The 17,538-nt window shown below is 41.8% G+C and overlaps 1 protein-coding gene across 3 annotated transcripts in view; it reads right to left on the reverse strand.

Annotated features, from left to right (window-relative positions):
• Nucleotides 1-17,538, reverse strand: part of FSD1L (fibronectin type III and SPRY domain containing 1 like) — a 64,754-nt gene that overhangs the window by 28,889 nt on the left and 18,327 nt on the right. For all 3 annotated transcript variants that reach the window (XM_053299259.1, XM_053299258.1, XM_053299257.1), the window contains exons 4-6: nt 13,872-13,973; nt 10,717-10,739; nt 7,198-7,319 (exon numbers count right to left, since the gene is read on the reverse strand). In XM_053299259.1, the coding sequence (XP_053155234.1) occupies nt 7,198-7,319; nt 10,717-10,739; nt 13,872-13,973 (247 nt within the window). The remainder of the gene's footprint in view (nt 1-7,197; nt 7,320-10,716; nt 10,740-13,871; nt 13,974-17,538) is intronic.

A 17,538-nucleotide genomic window follows, 5' to 3' on the forward strand; every position in this document is an offset into this window, starting at 1 on the left:
TGTTTTGTGAAAGCACCGGTTCAACATAAGTTAATATGCTAAGATGGCCATGTCAGCCCAAACCCAAATAAAAAGATTTTCATCACCAGAATGCCACACCAAGATAGAAGCACCACCATGTGTGGAAGACAACTGTTGTCTCCTTTCCTTTTCTTCCCCACACAGTGCAACACTCCCTTAGACAACTATTTTAGCACAATGCAACAGGGTTGCCACTTTTTACGAGATGCACAATCGAGTTTTCTTCAATATCCCCTTCCCTCTGTAGCCCACTGTGCCTCCCAAAAATGTGTCCTGATACTCCCCTGTTGCACATGTGCAATTTTTTTCACTGAACGCAGCATTAGTGAGTCATAAAGACCTCTCTCCAATCTGGCTTTTAACTGAGTTTTGTTAATAATTTGACTGCTTTTATTTTATGTTTTATAATATGTTAAATGGTTTGATTCCGGGATGCTGAAGGGAACATCGGCTGTGAGTTTCTCCTCCTCATTACTTTTATTTTCGTTATTTTAGCTTTGTTTTTATTTTAGATTTGTTATTTTTGTTGTGTTTTTGGGCTGTGAAACAGGCCCAGCCTAAAAGTGATACGCAGACCAAGATTGATTGTTTTTTGACAATGCTTAATGCTAGAGGAGAGGTTCCAGAGAGAGTAATGAAGTTGTAGCACCTGATCTGCGTAACACTGATATGGCTGAAATATGCTCTACTAATTCTGAATCAAATAACCTGGCTGTGGGGCTCTTGGAATTTCCTGAGTTTATCAGCCACCCTCCTTCAGCCTTAAGGGCAGGGAAGTCTATCGAGGGGGAATTTTCACTGCAAGCTGAGCAGTTTAACGCTATGCCAGAGCCCAGGACTTTCCTGGCAGCTGTTTCGACTGCAGTCGAATTTACAAACGTTGATTTTGTTGTCAAAAACCTTGACTCATCTGTTACTGAAGTCCTCCTCTATAATGACTAAATTAGAGGACATTAGCATGCCGATTACCTCCTCACAGTAACTGCTTTGCCCAAAGGATCCCCCTGACATGCAGGCGGCTCCAAGTCCAACCCAAGCGGGGGATTCAAAGTATTTCAATGGCCCCTTGGATGACTCTGATTTGTATACTGGTTTGGAGGGGGGCTTTGTCTTTCAACCTTGCCAATGCGAGCTTATTATCATGCAAGAATCGTTCAATTGCCATCGATGAGACTCTGAAGCTTCAATCAAAAAGACCTTGGCTCAACTCCTAGTCTTTGAGGTGGACTCTGTGGATCTTAAGACATTCAGGAAACAGCCTTCAAGGGATCCGAATGTGTTGAAAATATTTATAACATTTGAACATGACTTAATCCCTGCCTCTCTTGCAAGGATGTGACAACTCCTGAGTAGGTGGAGAACTTATCCCAAGCGAGTATTTTCCAACCATGTGATCGAATTGCCCTCAGACAAGTACCAAAGGAGAATTAAGTGGTGCCAGAGCTCTTGGAGAAAGAGGTCTGAGTTACTTTGGGAAGCCTCTGATAAAAGCAGGTCTATTCGACGGATTTGGCACCAGAGAGGGAGCTCACCTTGGAACAGGGTCAGGAACAGAGCCATGATTTGGGGTGCAGGTCTGACTTCTACCTGGTTTACTCTCTCTCGGGCTGAGTGCTCTCAGAGAACCGGAGCACTCTCGACTGCTGTGCAGACGCACACCTGCTGTACATCTGAATGGTCAGCTAGGACTATCTAGGCCCTCAGCCCTCCCTATGTAGCAGGGGTCACGGAGGCAACTTGTGATTTCGATCTTTTGTCTGTGATGTTAACCAACTTTCTGTGGATCCCTTTGTTGCAGGCAGATTGTACTATAGGCTGCATAGACACATTGGATGGGACCTGGTTCTAGCTCTCCAATGTTAAATTCATCGAAATTCTTTCATGTTAATGAATCGCTTGAGGCGCCCCTGAAATTAAGTGAGGAGTTGTTTCGGCCGGGGAGTCTGCCAGAGGGGTCTCTGATTGGGGAGTCTCACCCTGGTTCTAGTCCTACTACATTTCCTTGATCTGGAATTCCCATGGCTCAACGAGTGGAGAGTCCCTATTTGATTTCTTCCCTTCGCTGCGGAGGGGAATTGTTCCCTAGTAAGCCGTTGGTTGGAGAGACTTTGGATTTTGACTCGAGCACAGTGAAGCTTTGTAGGCTGGCACTCTTGGAGAATGGCTAGTTGTTGGGAAATAATTTGCAGGGCATGCTGACGGACCCTCATCTCGCCTCGGCAACTGCTCTGCTTGATACTAATTATCCAAGGGTGTCTTCGAGAGCAGTAGAGGACTTCCCATCTAGATATTGACTACGTAAAGATCCCTGTGATTGGGAATGTGGCAGGGTGGCTCAGTAAGTTATCTGACTGGGCTTTAGTCGGTTTTTTGTCTAAGCTGGATATCTTATTTCTGCAAGAGACTTGGGCAGTTGAGGATATTGCTTTAGAGGGATTTCATGTAGTGTGTAACCATGCCATTTCGAGTGAGAAAGGGGGTAAGGCAAAAGGTGGTTTGGCTGTTATGGTGGCTACTTCCCTTCAGTTTACCATAACTTCTCTCCCTTCCTTCGAGCAATGGGTTTTGGCCATCCTTTTGGAGTTTAGGTCTTCCCAGATAATTTTGTTTAATATTTATCTCCCTCCCCTTCACAGGTACTCACAAACAAGAGCTCTTTGGGTAAAACTGCAGTCGTATCTCAAGAGATATTTAGTAATGTATCCCCGAGCCTCTATTCTTTTAGGTGGAGATCTGAATGCTAGAATGGGTCAAGACGACGATGCCTTATTCAGGGCTTTTAATGTTGCTCTGCCAGTGGAGCTTGACCCCTCTATTCTTCCTTCAAGATATGCCAAGGATGGGAAATGCAATCTGGCCGGCTTATGTTTGGCTCAGTTGGCCCTCCGACTTAATTTAATTATTTTGAATGGGGTTCTCTGGAGACAATCCAGCTGAGTTCACCTTCTGCTCGGGACGGGGCATATCTTCTATTGATTATTGGAAGCAGTTGATAGTATTGCCATGCCCTGATAGTGATCATTTCCCTGTAATTCTAATGTTAATGATTCCTCTCGGCAGCTTTTCCCCCCAAGGATAATTCTTCTGTTGCTGTTAGCTCCAACTTGGCTAGCATCCGGGTTAGTTGGAATGCTAGATGGGCCTCCTTCATTTCTATTTTATTGAACTCAATGGAGATGTTGAGAACTCGGGAGATGATTCTGAGGGCTGCTGGGGGCATGAAGGTTCTTGAATCTTACCATATTCTGATTCAATGTATCCAAGAGCACTTTCGTCATAGTATGGAGAGCTCTTGTCCTTGTAAACCCAGGTCCACAGTATGGTTTGATCATGATTGTTGGATTGCGAAAAAGTAGCTGGTTGCAGTTTATAGGGCATTCCAGCAGGATCCCATAGGGGTTACACCAGAAAGCTTAATGGTAGAAAAGAAGAAGTATAAAGCTATCCTTAAAAATAAAAAAGATGAGGCTTTAATGTCCTCATGGAAGGCTCTGTTAGAGGCAGCTAAGGGATCTAACTCAATTTCCTTTTGGAGCATTGTGAATAAGCATCCCCACTCCTGCATACCCCGGGCTATATGTCAGATCCCTATGAATGAATGGGTGTCCCTCTTTAGTGCTTTATACAACTCTGAGATGTTCTCTTCAACTCTGGTGAAGTTGGAGCTTGGGTCCCTTCTGGTTTGGCCCCCAGTTATGACCGCTGAGATTGAGAGCCTCATAGGAGATCTGAAAGAGGGCAAGGCCCCAGGGTCCGATTATTTTTCCTGAAATTATCAAAGCAAATGCTGAGTGGTGGACTCCTTTGCTGGCTGCCCTGTTTACTCATATCGATGCCACCAGGTGCTTCCCGAAAGAATGGGGGACGACTATTACCATGCCCATCTTTAAGAAGGGAGAGAGGAATACTCCCTCTAATTATAGACCTATCTCGCTCTTAAGTGTTGTGAGCAAGCTGGATACTAAACATCTCTTAGATAAACTGCAAGCCTGGTTAGATGAGCATGCCATTTTAGGGGAAGAGCAGGCTGGATTTAGACCTGGGCGCTCTACCCTCGATCAGGTATTCATTCTCCAGCGCCTAATTGAAAAATATGGAAGCAAGCCTGGGTCCTCTTTTTTGTGGCCTTTATTGAGCCTTTGACTCTATACCTAGATGTCTTCTGTGGAAGAAGCTGGGGCGAACCAACATTGATAAGCAGCTGCTTTTTTTGATACAACAGTTCCATGAAAATTCGAATATCAGAATAAGACCTCATCCCAAAGGAGCTTTATCCCAGCAGATTCCTACCTGTAAAGGAGTCAGACAAGGGTGCATTTTAGCTCCTACACTTTTAAACTTTTTTTTATTAATGATCTTGCCCCTTGTTTACATGACTCTAGTTTTCATTCTCCATCTATTGCAGGAGTAAGGATGCCTCTATTATTATATGCGGATGATTGCTGCCGTTATGGCCAGATCGCCAGCTGGCCTTAGAAGAGCCTTGAAACGTCTGGCTCTTTATTGTAGAACCAACCAGCAATCCATTAACTATCAGAAGTTGAAGGTTATGGTCTTTGCGAGAAGACCCAGACTATTACGCTGGTCAATAAATGCTCGAGCTCGAGCAGGTTTATACCTATAAAGAGTTGGGAGTGGTCTTGCACGCCAGAGGGACTTGGAAGGCTCATATGGAATATGTAATCTTGATGGCTCAGAGAAGTTGCCTGGCCATACAGAGGGTTTTTTATACTGGAGGAGGCAACACTATACCGGCAGCTCACAAAGTTGTTTGCGGCCAAAGCCAGGAGTCAGCTATTGTATGGTGTACAGTTAGGACCCTATCCTTCCTATAAACCCCTGGAAGCTGTACAAAATAAATTTCTTAGAGAAATCCTGAGAGCACCCAGATGTTGTTGTTCTGTGATATTGAGAGTTGATCTGGGTGTTCTGAGAACTGAGGCCAGAGCTTGGATGCTGATCCTAGCTTTTTGGCTTAGGATAAACTTCCTTCCTCAAGGATGGATCTTGGCAATTTTGGCTGATGGTTTTCAGTCCTCATGGGCCCAGGCAATTCATGCTAACATTCTTTCACTGGGATTCTCCATGGATTATCTGGTTTTGCTGAGCCATAATCACTCTACTGGCCTTGAAGCAGAGAATCCTGGATACTGAAAATGAACACGAGCTCTCTATAATCTCTGAATGCTCAAGGAGGAGGTTGGGTTTATGTAATGCTGTTAGGGGTCCCACTACTTATTTGTATACCTTAGAAGAGGGATTCTCAACGTTGGGTCCTCAGGTGCTACTGGACTTCAACTTCCATAATCCCCAGCGGCCTTTGGTTGGGGATTATGGGAGTTGAAATCCAGTAACAACTGAGGACCCAACGTTGAGAAGCCCTGCCTTAGAGAACCCGCACTATCCGAGGGCGTTTTTAAGAACAAGGTATGATATCGTCCCGTCAGCTGTGCTTGCAGAGAGAATAAAGAGAATACCTAGGGAAGATAGAATCTGCCCTTGTGGCTATGGGGAGATTGAATCCATCCAATATGTATTGTTCCACTGCCCGTTTTACAGAGAGCTAAAATACTCCCTGATATCTCCCTGTCTGGCACCTTTTCTAGGACACTCAGAAGATTTTTGTGTTTCTTATCTTCTGGCAGATCAGTTTCCACCTGTTACATATAAGGTGGTGAAGTTTTGCTCTAATGTTATGTGGTTACGTCAGCATTTTATTTCATGTGTATGTTCTCCCTGAACATTTAGTCTTATATTCATACTTTTATTGTTAGCAATTGCTAGTTAAGTTTCTGATTGGTACTGTATGTGGTTGATGTTTTATTACTTTCGAACAATTGTTAACCTTTTGCAGTATTTTCTGTATTTTATTATCTGTAATTGATTTGTAAGCTGACCATGGGTCGTAAAATAAACAAATGGTTTGATTTTTTAGTGTAAACCACCCTGAGCCACTTTAGGATGGGTAGTATATAATGAAAGTAAGGAAATAAAAATAGTTGGGATGGATGTCAGACACTTATTTTTTAAACTAAGAAGCTCAGAGAAGACTGCTGCAGTTTAATCCTGACTTCATATGATGCTACAAAATCCAACAGGACTGGGTCCAGCATTTGGTGGGGTGGGGAGTGGTACATGGGAACGCAACAATGCAAAGTTGTCAAGGACACAAAAATTCTACTCCAGGTATTCTGGTTGAAAATGTAAATGAATGGCCTGACAACAAGTGTCACGACAGTTGGAGAGGGCAGAATCAGAGAAACCAGAAGACCTTGCACTCATATGAGAGTCAGGATTATTTAAAACGCAACTATTGTTTCTAGTAATCAAAGTAAAGGTCCAATGTGAAAAGACAGCACTGCTCAAAGTCTTTGGAACTTTACACCAAAGCATCCAAGCAATTCATCATCCACAAGATAAAAATTAGTCTTGATATCCTGACACTTTGAATTTGATTCTTCAAAAGATAATCTTTGATTATCCTTGCATGAACAAACAAAGGCCACCAAAGTGTTACCAAATGTTACTCAGTACAGGGAACTGACTGTGCGAGACAGAAGAGATTATTTAAGGGCAAGAATCGCCAGCTGACTAGCAATGGAATGGGTCCACATAACAGTGGGGCTTGAATCCTGGCTGCAAAAGCCTCTGAACAAGAATATTTGGCAATACCCAAATCAACATTCAACCCAATATTTGATCAACTGTTTCCACTACATTTGACTATCATATATGCAAATAAACCTATCCATTCAAAAGTGTATTGTTGCTTAAGCTGCCATGTATAAAACTGTCACCTCCACCCTCACTTCTCACAGTGAGTCCTACTTGCCTCAGAACTAGAGGAAATGGCTCCCTTGGTAATCCTCAGCACACCCTAAGACCCACTGGGCCAGTTTAGACATTAATACTAAACCACAGTTTTCAAGAAGGCGCCTCAGCCAACAGGCTTGCATTCTCTACCTCTGTATGCAAAGGAGGAGATTAAAAGCTTCTGCTGACCCTTGAACAAACCATACTGGAAAGCGAGCATGGGAGGCTGAAGCTTATTGTTCTAGTACAAAGCCATGGTTTAGTGTTCCCTCTGAACTGGGCCATCACAGGAAAGGGAAATGAGAGCCTCTGTAAGCCTAGCCACAAGATCTTAAATAGCAAATTGCTGCACAGACTTTTTACCTGGCAAGAACTTTAAAGCCTGAAGCATGTGCCTTTCCTGAGAGAAGTCCACCATCAAGTGCGTCATGTTGTCACTCACTTTGGGTTTCAAAGACAGGCGAAAAGCTGGTGCCATTGTGACTCTAAAGAGCAGAAATTCGGATTCATCAAACTTTCAGAAATAATCAATGGCTATACTGCTAATCATAATATTCACTTTACAATCACTCATCTGTAACTTGCAAACTGCTTACAGCAGGTCTTTCAGTCATCACCTTGATGTTAGGACATGACAGGTAGGACCATGTACCCTATTAGTCACTCCTGTAATACAATTAAGGGCTGCCAAAAGTGATAGTAGCAATAGCAATAGCACTTACATTTATATACCGCTCTATAGCCAGAGCTCTCTAAGCGGTTTACAATGATTTAGCATATTGCCCCCAACATTCTGGGTACTCATTTTACTGACCTCGGAAGGATGGAAGACTGAGTCAACCTTGAGCACCTGGTCAGGATCGAACTTGTAACCTTCTGGTTACAGGGCGGCAGTTTTACCACTGCGCCACCAGGGGCTCTTTAATAGCAAGATTAATTGAAGCTTTTGGCAATTAGCTTTGCATTGCTGTCTCAGGTATAGGAATGAGTATGTTGGACTTGGCAACAGTGGCTGTGCTTTCCTTGTGTACTAACCACCAAGACAGCAATGGGCAAAAACTGCTGGGTTGTGTTTTTTTGTTTGTTTGGCGGGGGGGGGGGGGGAGTATCAATTTGAGAACACGGAGATTAAGTATTCAGTTGTCAGTTTTACAGCCCTATCAATCAATGTAGTTGCAGCTTATAGCACCAATTTTAGTATCTAAGCAGTTGTGGAAAGCTAAATAATACATGAGATTTACCATCTCTATGGTAAATGGTTTTCTTATTCTAGACAGTCCTTACTTTCTGTATGCCTGTGGGCTCAGAGTAAATCTTTGAATACATTAACACAGTATACAGAAAAATCCAAACCTTTGCTTACTTCACCATTAGACCAACAGCAACACCAGGGAAATCCAGTTGCTTGGCTCACAGCATGTAGTTCTATGTGTTGGTTATAAATGTACCAAGCAGTAAGTCCACTAAGAACCACTGGATCAGTTCAGATATCACTCAGAGTAAAGATTGAATGTTAGTTTTGCACAACATCTCAGAACCCCAGAAGTGCACATTCTTCCCCACCACACAGAAACCTCAGAAGAAGTCTACTTCTGACTGTGGCCAGAAACCAGTTAAGATTAGTCATGACGTCAACACAGACCAATCCTGGCTTATTCTAACAAGAGGTCTTAAAATAAGCCACAAGCTGAATTCAAGGATTCATGTCTGGTTCAGGTCATAGCTTAATTTAAGACTGCTGGTTAGAATAAACCAGGATCTATCAGTCTGGGCATCATAACTGATCCTGGCTTGTTTCCAGCCAAGAGTCATCTTCTGGAGGTTCGTGTGCAGGGAGAAGAAGGAGTGCATCCTCTCAAGGCTCTGAGACACTATGTGAAGAAAAGGTTTCATCTTGGCTCCATGTGATGTCTGAACCAGCCCTATCAAAGTGTCCAGATGAGCAGTTGCTATGTCATTCTGTTGCAGCAACCCTGTCCAACCCCCCACCAAAAAAAGTCCTGTGGCAGTGCAGTACTACACTATACATTGTGATAAATACCAATGTTCTATGGCATGCTTTTCAAAGGTACAGCTTAAACATATGTTTGGGCCTGGAAATTGTATGAAGCAAGAGACTTTTGCTTTAAGTCAGCTGGCATACAATACAAATTAGACCTAGGAGGTCTCAAGTAACACAGTCAATCGTTTTTAAAATCTGAAGAAAATTAATATAACAAATCTGCAAGTAGGAACCCAAATCAGCAGACAGACTTGGAGGGAAGACATTTCAATATGAGTAGTGAAAGTGGGTGGGATCCTGGAGCCTGGTACCTTCTCAAACTATCTACAAACAGTTGGACAGCAGCTGGGAGTCAAAAAGTTAGAACAATGCTTTGCTAGGTTCAGACCAAGAGCTTTTCCTCATCTCTCTCAGGTATCCAGATGCTGTGCTAAGCTTAGTCTCTCTAACTATAGTTTCTTCCCCCATTGCCTCTTTTTAGTGTTGAAGTGCACATTTCAGAGGTAGTGAATGACCTTCACTTGGTTTGAGCATATGTACTTCATGAAGTTACAGCAATCACATTGTAAATCTCCACAAGCCCATTCTAAGGAAGCATGGAGAATCCCAGTGCAATTGTCAAATAGTACACAATGCTTCTAAATGTTAGCAACAAGACAGATTAGATACCAGGAGGAAGTTTTCAGCAACATCTCCCTGGTGATCAGTACCTGGTCTGACCTTTAACACTCAGATTTGCTTCAAGAAAAGAGAAGCCATATATGGGCAAAGCTTACGTACTCAAATCATCTATCTATCTATCTATCGGACAGCCTCATAACAGAATTCAAGCTTTCTTGTGCCACCAGAGATGCATGTTCTTGATTAGAGCATACAAGTCCACTCCCCTCTTCCACAATCAAGCATGATTTCAGTACATGACAACACCAAATAGCTTGAGATGTCCTGTGTGCAGCCTGGCTTGCTCTGTATTGGCCTCTGATACAGGATGAACCTGTCTCAGATTGGGCATTATATGTAAAAAGTATCATAAGTGTTTTAATCAGAAGTGTCAGGTCTATATGCAAGTGCCTCACCTAACAGGAGGTACAGTTCTGTATCCCCCTTGTGAGGAATAGATGAACAAGTAGTAACAAAGGAAGCTGCTTTACACTGAGTCAGACCATTGGTCCATCTAGCCCAGTACTGTCTACACAGACTGGCAGTGGCTTCTCCAAGGTTACAGTCAGGAGTGTCTCTCAGCCCTATCTGGAGATTCCAGGGAAGGAAACTTGGAACCTTCTGCATGCAAGAATGCAGATGCTCTTCCCAGAGCGGCCCCATCCCCCAAGGGGAATATCTTACAGTGCTCATGCATGTATTCTCCCATTCAAATACAAACCAGGGCAGACCCTGCTTAGCAAAGGGGACAATTTATGCTTGCTACCACAAGACCAGCTCTCTACTGTTAGTTTTTTTCTACTAGCTTATCTTGAACATGTTCCAAAGCCCAGCTTTTTAGGTCATATAAAGGTTTTGATGCGGTCCATGAGAAGTATTTGATGTTACAAGAGAGAGAGATTAACCTCTTTATTAGTCTCTGCACAAGAGATTCCCGTGCTACTTTTGACTTAAATCTGATATTGCACTTATTGTAGGGAAGCTACTATTAGCTCTACTGTGGTATATATAACCACACTTCTATTTAGGATGTGACCATGTTTGTTACCACATGAAACACACATGAAACAGGAAGAAGTATAAATCCAGCACAAAGCAGCATGTCTTGTCACCATGCAAAACTCAGTTGTGTGAATCCCAAGGAACATCATCAGAAGAGATGTACTACAGACCTCAACTTCAATTAGAAACTGTTAGAAGCAAAGAAGTTTGTACTGTACCTATCCTTGATCTGTCTGGCAGCCTTGAGGTGCATCAGGGAGAAGAGAGAGAAGGTAGTTAATGGTTTCATGCAAGTTTCATCTGCAGTAACATGCAAGAAATTATCACTGAAGATCTGCCTTATGAGACAGTGTTAATTCAATAAAGAGCAAGCAAAGCAATATAACAAACCAAACCAATTCTATCGCATCACCAAGTCTTTGTACTGACCTAAATCAGATGGTCACAAATTTCTGTACTGATGATTTGAACGTTAAAGGATCAGCCCAACTCAGGAGGGCTTACTTCAGATTTGGTGCTCTGCTGGGCATGGGAGCCATTAGGTTGTGAGTAGATATTAGATTAATGCCAGAGTTGCACCATCCCCCAACCACCCACAATCTTCCTATTTAAAAAACATCATGGGCAACACCCAGACTAAGCTAGTCATGACAAAGTCCCATTTAAATTAATGAGTCACATCTCAGATTTCCATGGTGCTCGTATGGATGCTGCCTAGTATTCCACCCCACTCCCCCACACACCAAAGTACAATTTCTGGGTGCAAGAAACTTTCATCTCATTTAGTTCTCAACAGAGCATGCTGTTACTGTAGACTGCAGGAGACAGAGAAAGCCTAGGAAATTCTTCTACCCTAGTGAGCATACTCAGACTCCAGGTTAGGCAGAAACCAAATGAGATTGCTTTTTTTTTTTTTGGCCAGACTGAAATACTGTTTGGGGCTGTGTTGTTTTTTTTTAGATAGCATAACAAAAGGGTAACACCCTCTTCACAGCTAAAAATGCCTACCATGACATTCAAAACAAAGAAGCAATTCAAGCCATGTTTTCAAGAGTTCCTAGTTTGTTGGTCAACAAAAATTTGATTTTTGTTTGACGTGTAACCTCTACCAAAAATGCTTTGAAAACGTTAAGGCATTACTTTCTTATGGACTGAGCATTACAGTACAACAAACATTGATGATTTTACAAACACCATCACCACAAATACACTTTGTTTTAGCTCAAGCAGCTTTCCTAAAAACAGCCACCCAGAGCTGCAAGAGGCATCTAGTAAAATCTGCAAATGTTAGAGCTTTCCAAATTATATATTTTTATGCCCAACAGCTTTTGTATTCATTGGAAACTTTTAATTGTTTAACACCATGGGGCAACCTCAACCACATTTAGCTTAGACTCTGATTGTGCAAGTGTTGGATAGAAATATCTATTTCTACACCTTCAGTGTACACGTTTTCTTATTCTGCTCATTACTCACATATCTGTGTTGGCCAACAATCATGGACTGAACTTCAGATGAGAAACAATTGAATCCCTTATTCAATTGAATTGAATATTCAGTCCATATTCAAACTCAGCATCCTCTGCATTATACAACATGTGAAAATATTGCCAGTCATTTGTCTCTTGATCCTGCCCTATAAAAAGCCCACATGTCTACAATTACTAGCCAATGGCAGGTTTAACCCAGATTTAAGATTGCTTATTGCGCAAGCATTTATTTGGAGACAGATCAGAGAACACTTTGCACATAGTGCATTGAGCTAGAAACGAAAGCAATGTCCTTCAATAAGCTGCCTCAACCATACTCCATGCCACCCCAACCATATGTGGGACTACACTATCTTATGGTAAGTTTACTATCTTCGGTAATCAATTCTGATCGTTACAAATGAAAAGCTGAGGCATAGTCATTAAGAGGAATAGGATATCTCCTTTTGTGGCAGATATATATACTCCAATTTTTAAAAGAAGCAGGCATCAGTATTCTTCTGATTAACTCCCTCCCCCCATTTGAGTTGAACCATTTTCAGAATTTCTTATGAAAAAATCAAAATACAGTATCAAACAGACACCACCACTAGAATGACTTCATACGTTATGAAAGCCAAATAAACCTTGTTGGCTGGCAAATGCAGTTTTGGCTGTGCTCAGCAGAGAATGTGTCAATATAGGAACTGCTGAAACAGCAACTTTTCAAAAGTATGCGTTCATGTATTTAAAGACTACGGATCCAAACTATTTTGTATCTATGACCATTTGGCAAGAATAAAAGAAAAGGGAGAAGAAAAAATTGGATAGAAAATAGAATGCAGAGAATCAGGATTTGTGGTCAGGTTCAGGGAGGCAGAAATAATTAGGGAATTGAAAACCAGGAACCTGGATGAAGTCCAGGGGAAAGAGTGCAGCAGATGGAAAAGAACTGTAATTTGAGAGAGCAACATCAGTTAACAAGAGTTAAGAACCAGGATAGGGGAAACCATCAAAGGGCTACCAGATAGAATACAAAAGCAACCCAAGTTTTACACCATTTTTGTACCTCAGTTTAATTCCAGGGGGAGAGGAGAAAGAAGCCCAAGATGGGTTTGTTCAACGTCTCAGCTGGAGTTTAAAGCATTTGTCAACATAGAGGTCACAACCTAAAGCCAGTGTTTATCTGCAGTGTCTGCATATTTTCAGGTATTAAAGTCTGCCCAGCTTCCTTTCTAACTAATGAAAGTCTGGGAGACAAGTACAAGTAACAAGGTTCAGATCTGGTGTAGCATTGTTAGTTCAAGTAAACTTGAAGCACAAAGCACTGGCAAACAACATAGAAATCCATGCAACAGGACTATGGCAGTATATTATATTGCCAAGGTTAAATGATTTTCTAGAGTTAGATTACTATTTCCACTTCACTGCAAGCTTGCAGATTTCCCCATTCAGCACTAGATGTATTATCCTAATGACCTCAGAGTTTTCAGCACAAGATATGCATCCGTTATGTATGCTCTAGAAAATATGGAAGGGTAAACAATGCTAAATCTCTGTAGCTACTTATTCAAATCATACATTATCTCTACTTCATACAGCCCACTATGCACTTTCACAGGACAGGTCAATTCAGTGTTTCAAGTTTCAAAATCTGCAATTCCTATTTGAACATTTATGAAAATGTTAATCTTGACTACAGAGCCATTTAGAAGACTGATCTCCTGGGACAGTAAATATATGCATTTGAATCATTAATAATGTTTATGGCTCCAGAGATTCCAATCAGTTCAAAAAATTCTATTGCTACAATGCTCTATACACGTTTTAGAAGTAGTTGCAGGCAGATGACATGCTATTCAATCCAATGTGTTTTTCTTGTTCACAGCAGTAGCATTTTATACCTTTGAAAATTCCTCAGGGTCCTTTATGTCCAGTGAGCGTGCAGCAAATTCTAGCAATTCTTCAGAGTTCTCCAGGGCATTACTACATTGGCTGAGTTGATTCTAGGAGGGAAGAACAGAAAGCTATTCAAATATAGAAACTTAACAGAGAGAATAACCTGAAATATGTTCTCCAGCCCGCCATTATCGCAATCAGCTTGATAAACAGGCCATGGGAAATTCTTAAAAGAGAGATTTGTCTGGCTGTTGAAATGCAATGGGATGATATATTTGAGGGTAATTTCTTAAGGTGATATTGTTTTACATGTAGAAGACTTCTCAGAAACCTGTTCTATGTAAGGTATTTCACACAAAACAATTATGATTTTACCATATACTGATCCTTCTGCTCTAGTCCCAGTTCTGCTCCTCACTACATTTAATTTACATGATAATCTCAACACATGTATTGTTTAATACCTTAACTCAACATTTTCTATTTTGTTTTAATTCTGAGCCTTCAACAGGTACTCTTCAGACTTGGGGGATCTCAAACTTCTCTTCAGTGCCTCTCAACCCCAACACATAAGTTAAAATAGACCAATTACAACAAATCAACAGCTGACATCTTGACTAAATTTGCTAGAGGAAGTCCTATTGAAATTTAATAGTCTTTTTGAGCAACTCCTGAGCAGCACCATTGAGTAACTTAGTCTGGATGTCAGCCAACATGTCCCCTGTCTATGCTTTGACAAACCTTTTCCTTGTGTGACATCTCTTCTTCCATTGTAAGGTATGCCCAAACTACATTTGTTATGAGAGAGTTCGCTTCCTTGTACCCCATTACTTTAAAAATATGCCCTAAAAATGCTAATGTTAATCTTATTCACACTAAAGAAGATCACCATGAAGATTAGCACCCAATCTCAAAAGATCATTGACTATCTACAAATGTTTCATGTAGCTCATTCAACATCCATACTGACCCAGACATTGGATTGCTTCTATATGGATAATGTTGCATTCAGGAGGCAATAACAAGGCCAGAAGCTTTCAACTCACAAACCTCAGTCTGGTTTCAGGCCAGTGCAGAAGCCCCACCCCACCCCACCCAAGAGAAAGTGATCATGGCCACAGACATGCAAGGATCTAACTAGTTTCTCAAAGTGAAAGAAGAATCATGTTCAAAATCTACTTTTTTTGTACAGTTGTTGTCACAGTTAAATATACATTTTGGGAACAAAACTGAACACCACAGTAACATAAGTTTGTACATTAAAATACATTTTAAAAAATTCTCTGCTCACTTTATTTTTGCAATAATCCCTTCTAGCACTCCCCATGTAGTGTGGGATGAGCCATTTAACCTTATGGCACACATCGTGCCAGCCTTCTTCCCCCTTGCACCCCGAGACCAAGCAGGCCTATTCCTGCTACCTCATTTTTCTTCACCACCCTCAACATTCCATGGCTTCTGAAAGGGTGCGGGAAGAGACTAAGTCCTCAACGGGTTCTTTTGGATTTTTCATTCAATTTACAAGCTGATACAACATCCTGAGCATGCCAGTATTCTACATGCCGGAATCTGTATGGAGCAGCATTTAATCATGTGATTCCCCACTTGCAACATCAAGTGGAACACTCCATACTCCATAGTCCTCTTTAGAGCTCAGTGAGAACTAGGCCATAGTCTTGTACATGTGTTGGACAGACAGCCACAAGATATGCCTGAAAAATTATTGGGTGAGTACTATGTACTCCGTTAAGCTGTGTTCAACACAGCCTAAATAAATCCACAAATGTGCAAGACTACTGCAATCATGTGCTGCAGAGTCAATGTCAAAACAATTAGGCCCAACAAAAGTGAAGGCAGATATGATCTGCTTTTGGAAATGCACAGGACAGGCTGGAAAACCAGCTCCCAAACTTGAAACTGTGCGATTCTTCACATTTGCTCAGCCTTCAAATAAGTCAGTGTCTCTATTCCCTTATAAGTTGCCCTGGATGTACCAACTGTTTACCACCTCTGCTGCTGCAGTGATGCAAAGATTCTAGAAGGTGTCTTCTGCTATCAAGTGAGCAGTTAGTCATACAATATTAAGGTTCCAGATCACATTCCTCAACACAACAGTACAGTATTGACAAGCAAGGTTTCTGGTATCTAAAGCCTTTCTTCACCTCATAAAGCGGAGTCCCCCCGACTTATGTCTTGCATTATGTAGTCAGACTGGCAAAAAGCTTCACTATACAATAAAACGTTGCATGTGCGTTTCATATTCTTGAAAAACCAATACCTGCACTAAGCACTTGAGACAGAGATATATTACTGTATCTATGTCTTTGAAGGCATTGTGTGTGTCAATAATTTAAGAGATACTAGGTTATTTTACAGCATCAGGCACACCAAGTCAAGGCAAGAGCTAGACTAGCACTGAATTGTACCAAAACTGAAGTTTTGCTATTACAGTGAGACTAATACAGTATACATATCCTTAGCTCTCTTTTTACTACTACAAGAATTTAGGTTTCCATCAGAGCTAGTCTTCTGGTAGCAAGCATGAATTGCCCCTTTGCTAAGCAGGGTCCACCCTGGTTTTCATTTGAATGGGAGACCACGTGTGTGAGCACTGTAAAATATTCTTCTTAGAAGAGAGGGTCACTCTGGGAAGAGCACCTGCATGCTTGCATGCAGGAGGTTCCAAGTTCCTTCCATGGCATCTCCAAGATAGGGCTGAGAGAGACTCCTGCCTGCAACCTTGGAGAAGCCACTGCCAGTTTGTGTAGACAATACTGAGCTAGATGGACTAATGGTCTGACTCTGTATATGGCAGCTTCCTATGTAAAGTGGAACTTTTTCAAAGGAATGGGCTGAAAGAAGCACACAATGATTAGTGAATGCCACAATGTTATGTTCGAATTTTAACACAGATCTTCCCGGGCAGGGAGCTTCACAATCTGGATACCACCACATAAGAACAGCCCTGCTGGATCAGGCCCAAGGCCCATCTAGTCCAGCATCCTGTTTCACACAGTGGCCCACCAGATGCTGCTGGAAGCCATTAGGCAGGAGTTGAGGGCATGCCCTCCCTCCTGCTGTTACTCCCCTGTAACTGGTACTCAGAGGCATCCTGCCTCTGAGGCTGGAGGTGACCTGCAGCCCTCCGAATAGTAGCCATTGATAGATCTCTCCTCCATGAAGTTATCCAAACCCCTCTTAAAGCCAACCAAACTAGAAGCCAACACCACATCTTGTGGAAGAGAATTCCACAAGTTGATTATGTGTTGTATGAAAAAGTACTTCCGTTTGTTGGACCTAAATTTCTTGGCAACCAATTTCATGGGATGACGCCTGGTTCTAGTGTTATGTGCGAGAGAAATTTTTCTCTTGATCCACTTTCTCTATACCATGTATGGTTTTATAGACCTCTATCATGTCTCCCTGCAGTTGTCTTTTTTCTAAACTAAATAGCCCCAGGTGTTGTAGCTTTGCCTTATAAGAAAGCTGCTCTAGGCTCCTGATCATCTTGGTTGCCCTCTTCTGCACTTTTTCCAGTTCTACAATGTCCTTTTTTAGATGTGGTGACCAGAATTGTATGCAGTACTCCAGGTGTGGTCGCACCATAGGTTTGTATAAGGGCATTATAATATTAGCATTTTTATTTTCAATCCCCTTCCTAATGATCCGTAG

The sequence above is a fragment of the Hemicordylus capensis genome, chromosome 2, assembly GCF_027244095.1.
Source record: "Hemicordylus capensis ecotype Gifberg chromosome 2, rHemCap1.1.pri, whole genome shotgun sequence".
Lineage (NCBI taxonomy): Eukaryota > Metazoa > Chordata > Lepidosauria > Squamata > Cordylidae > Hemicordylus > Hemicordylus capensis.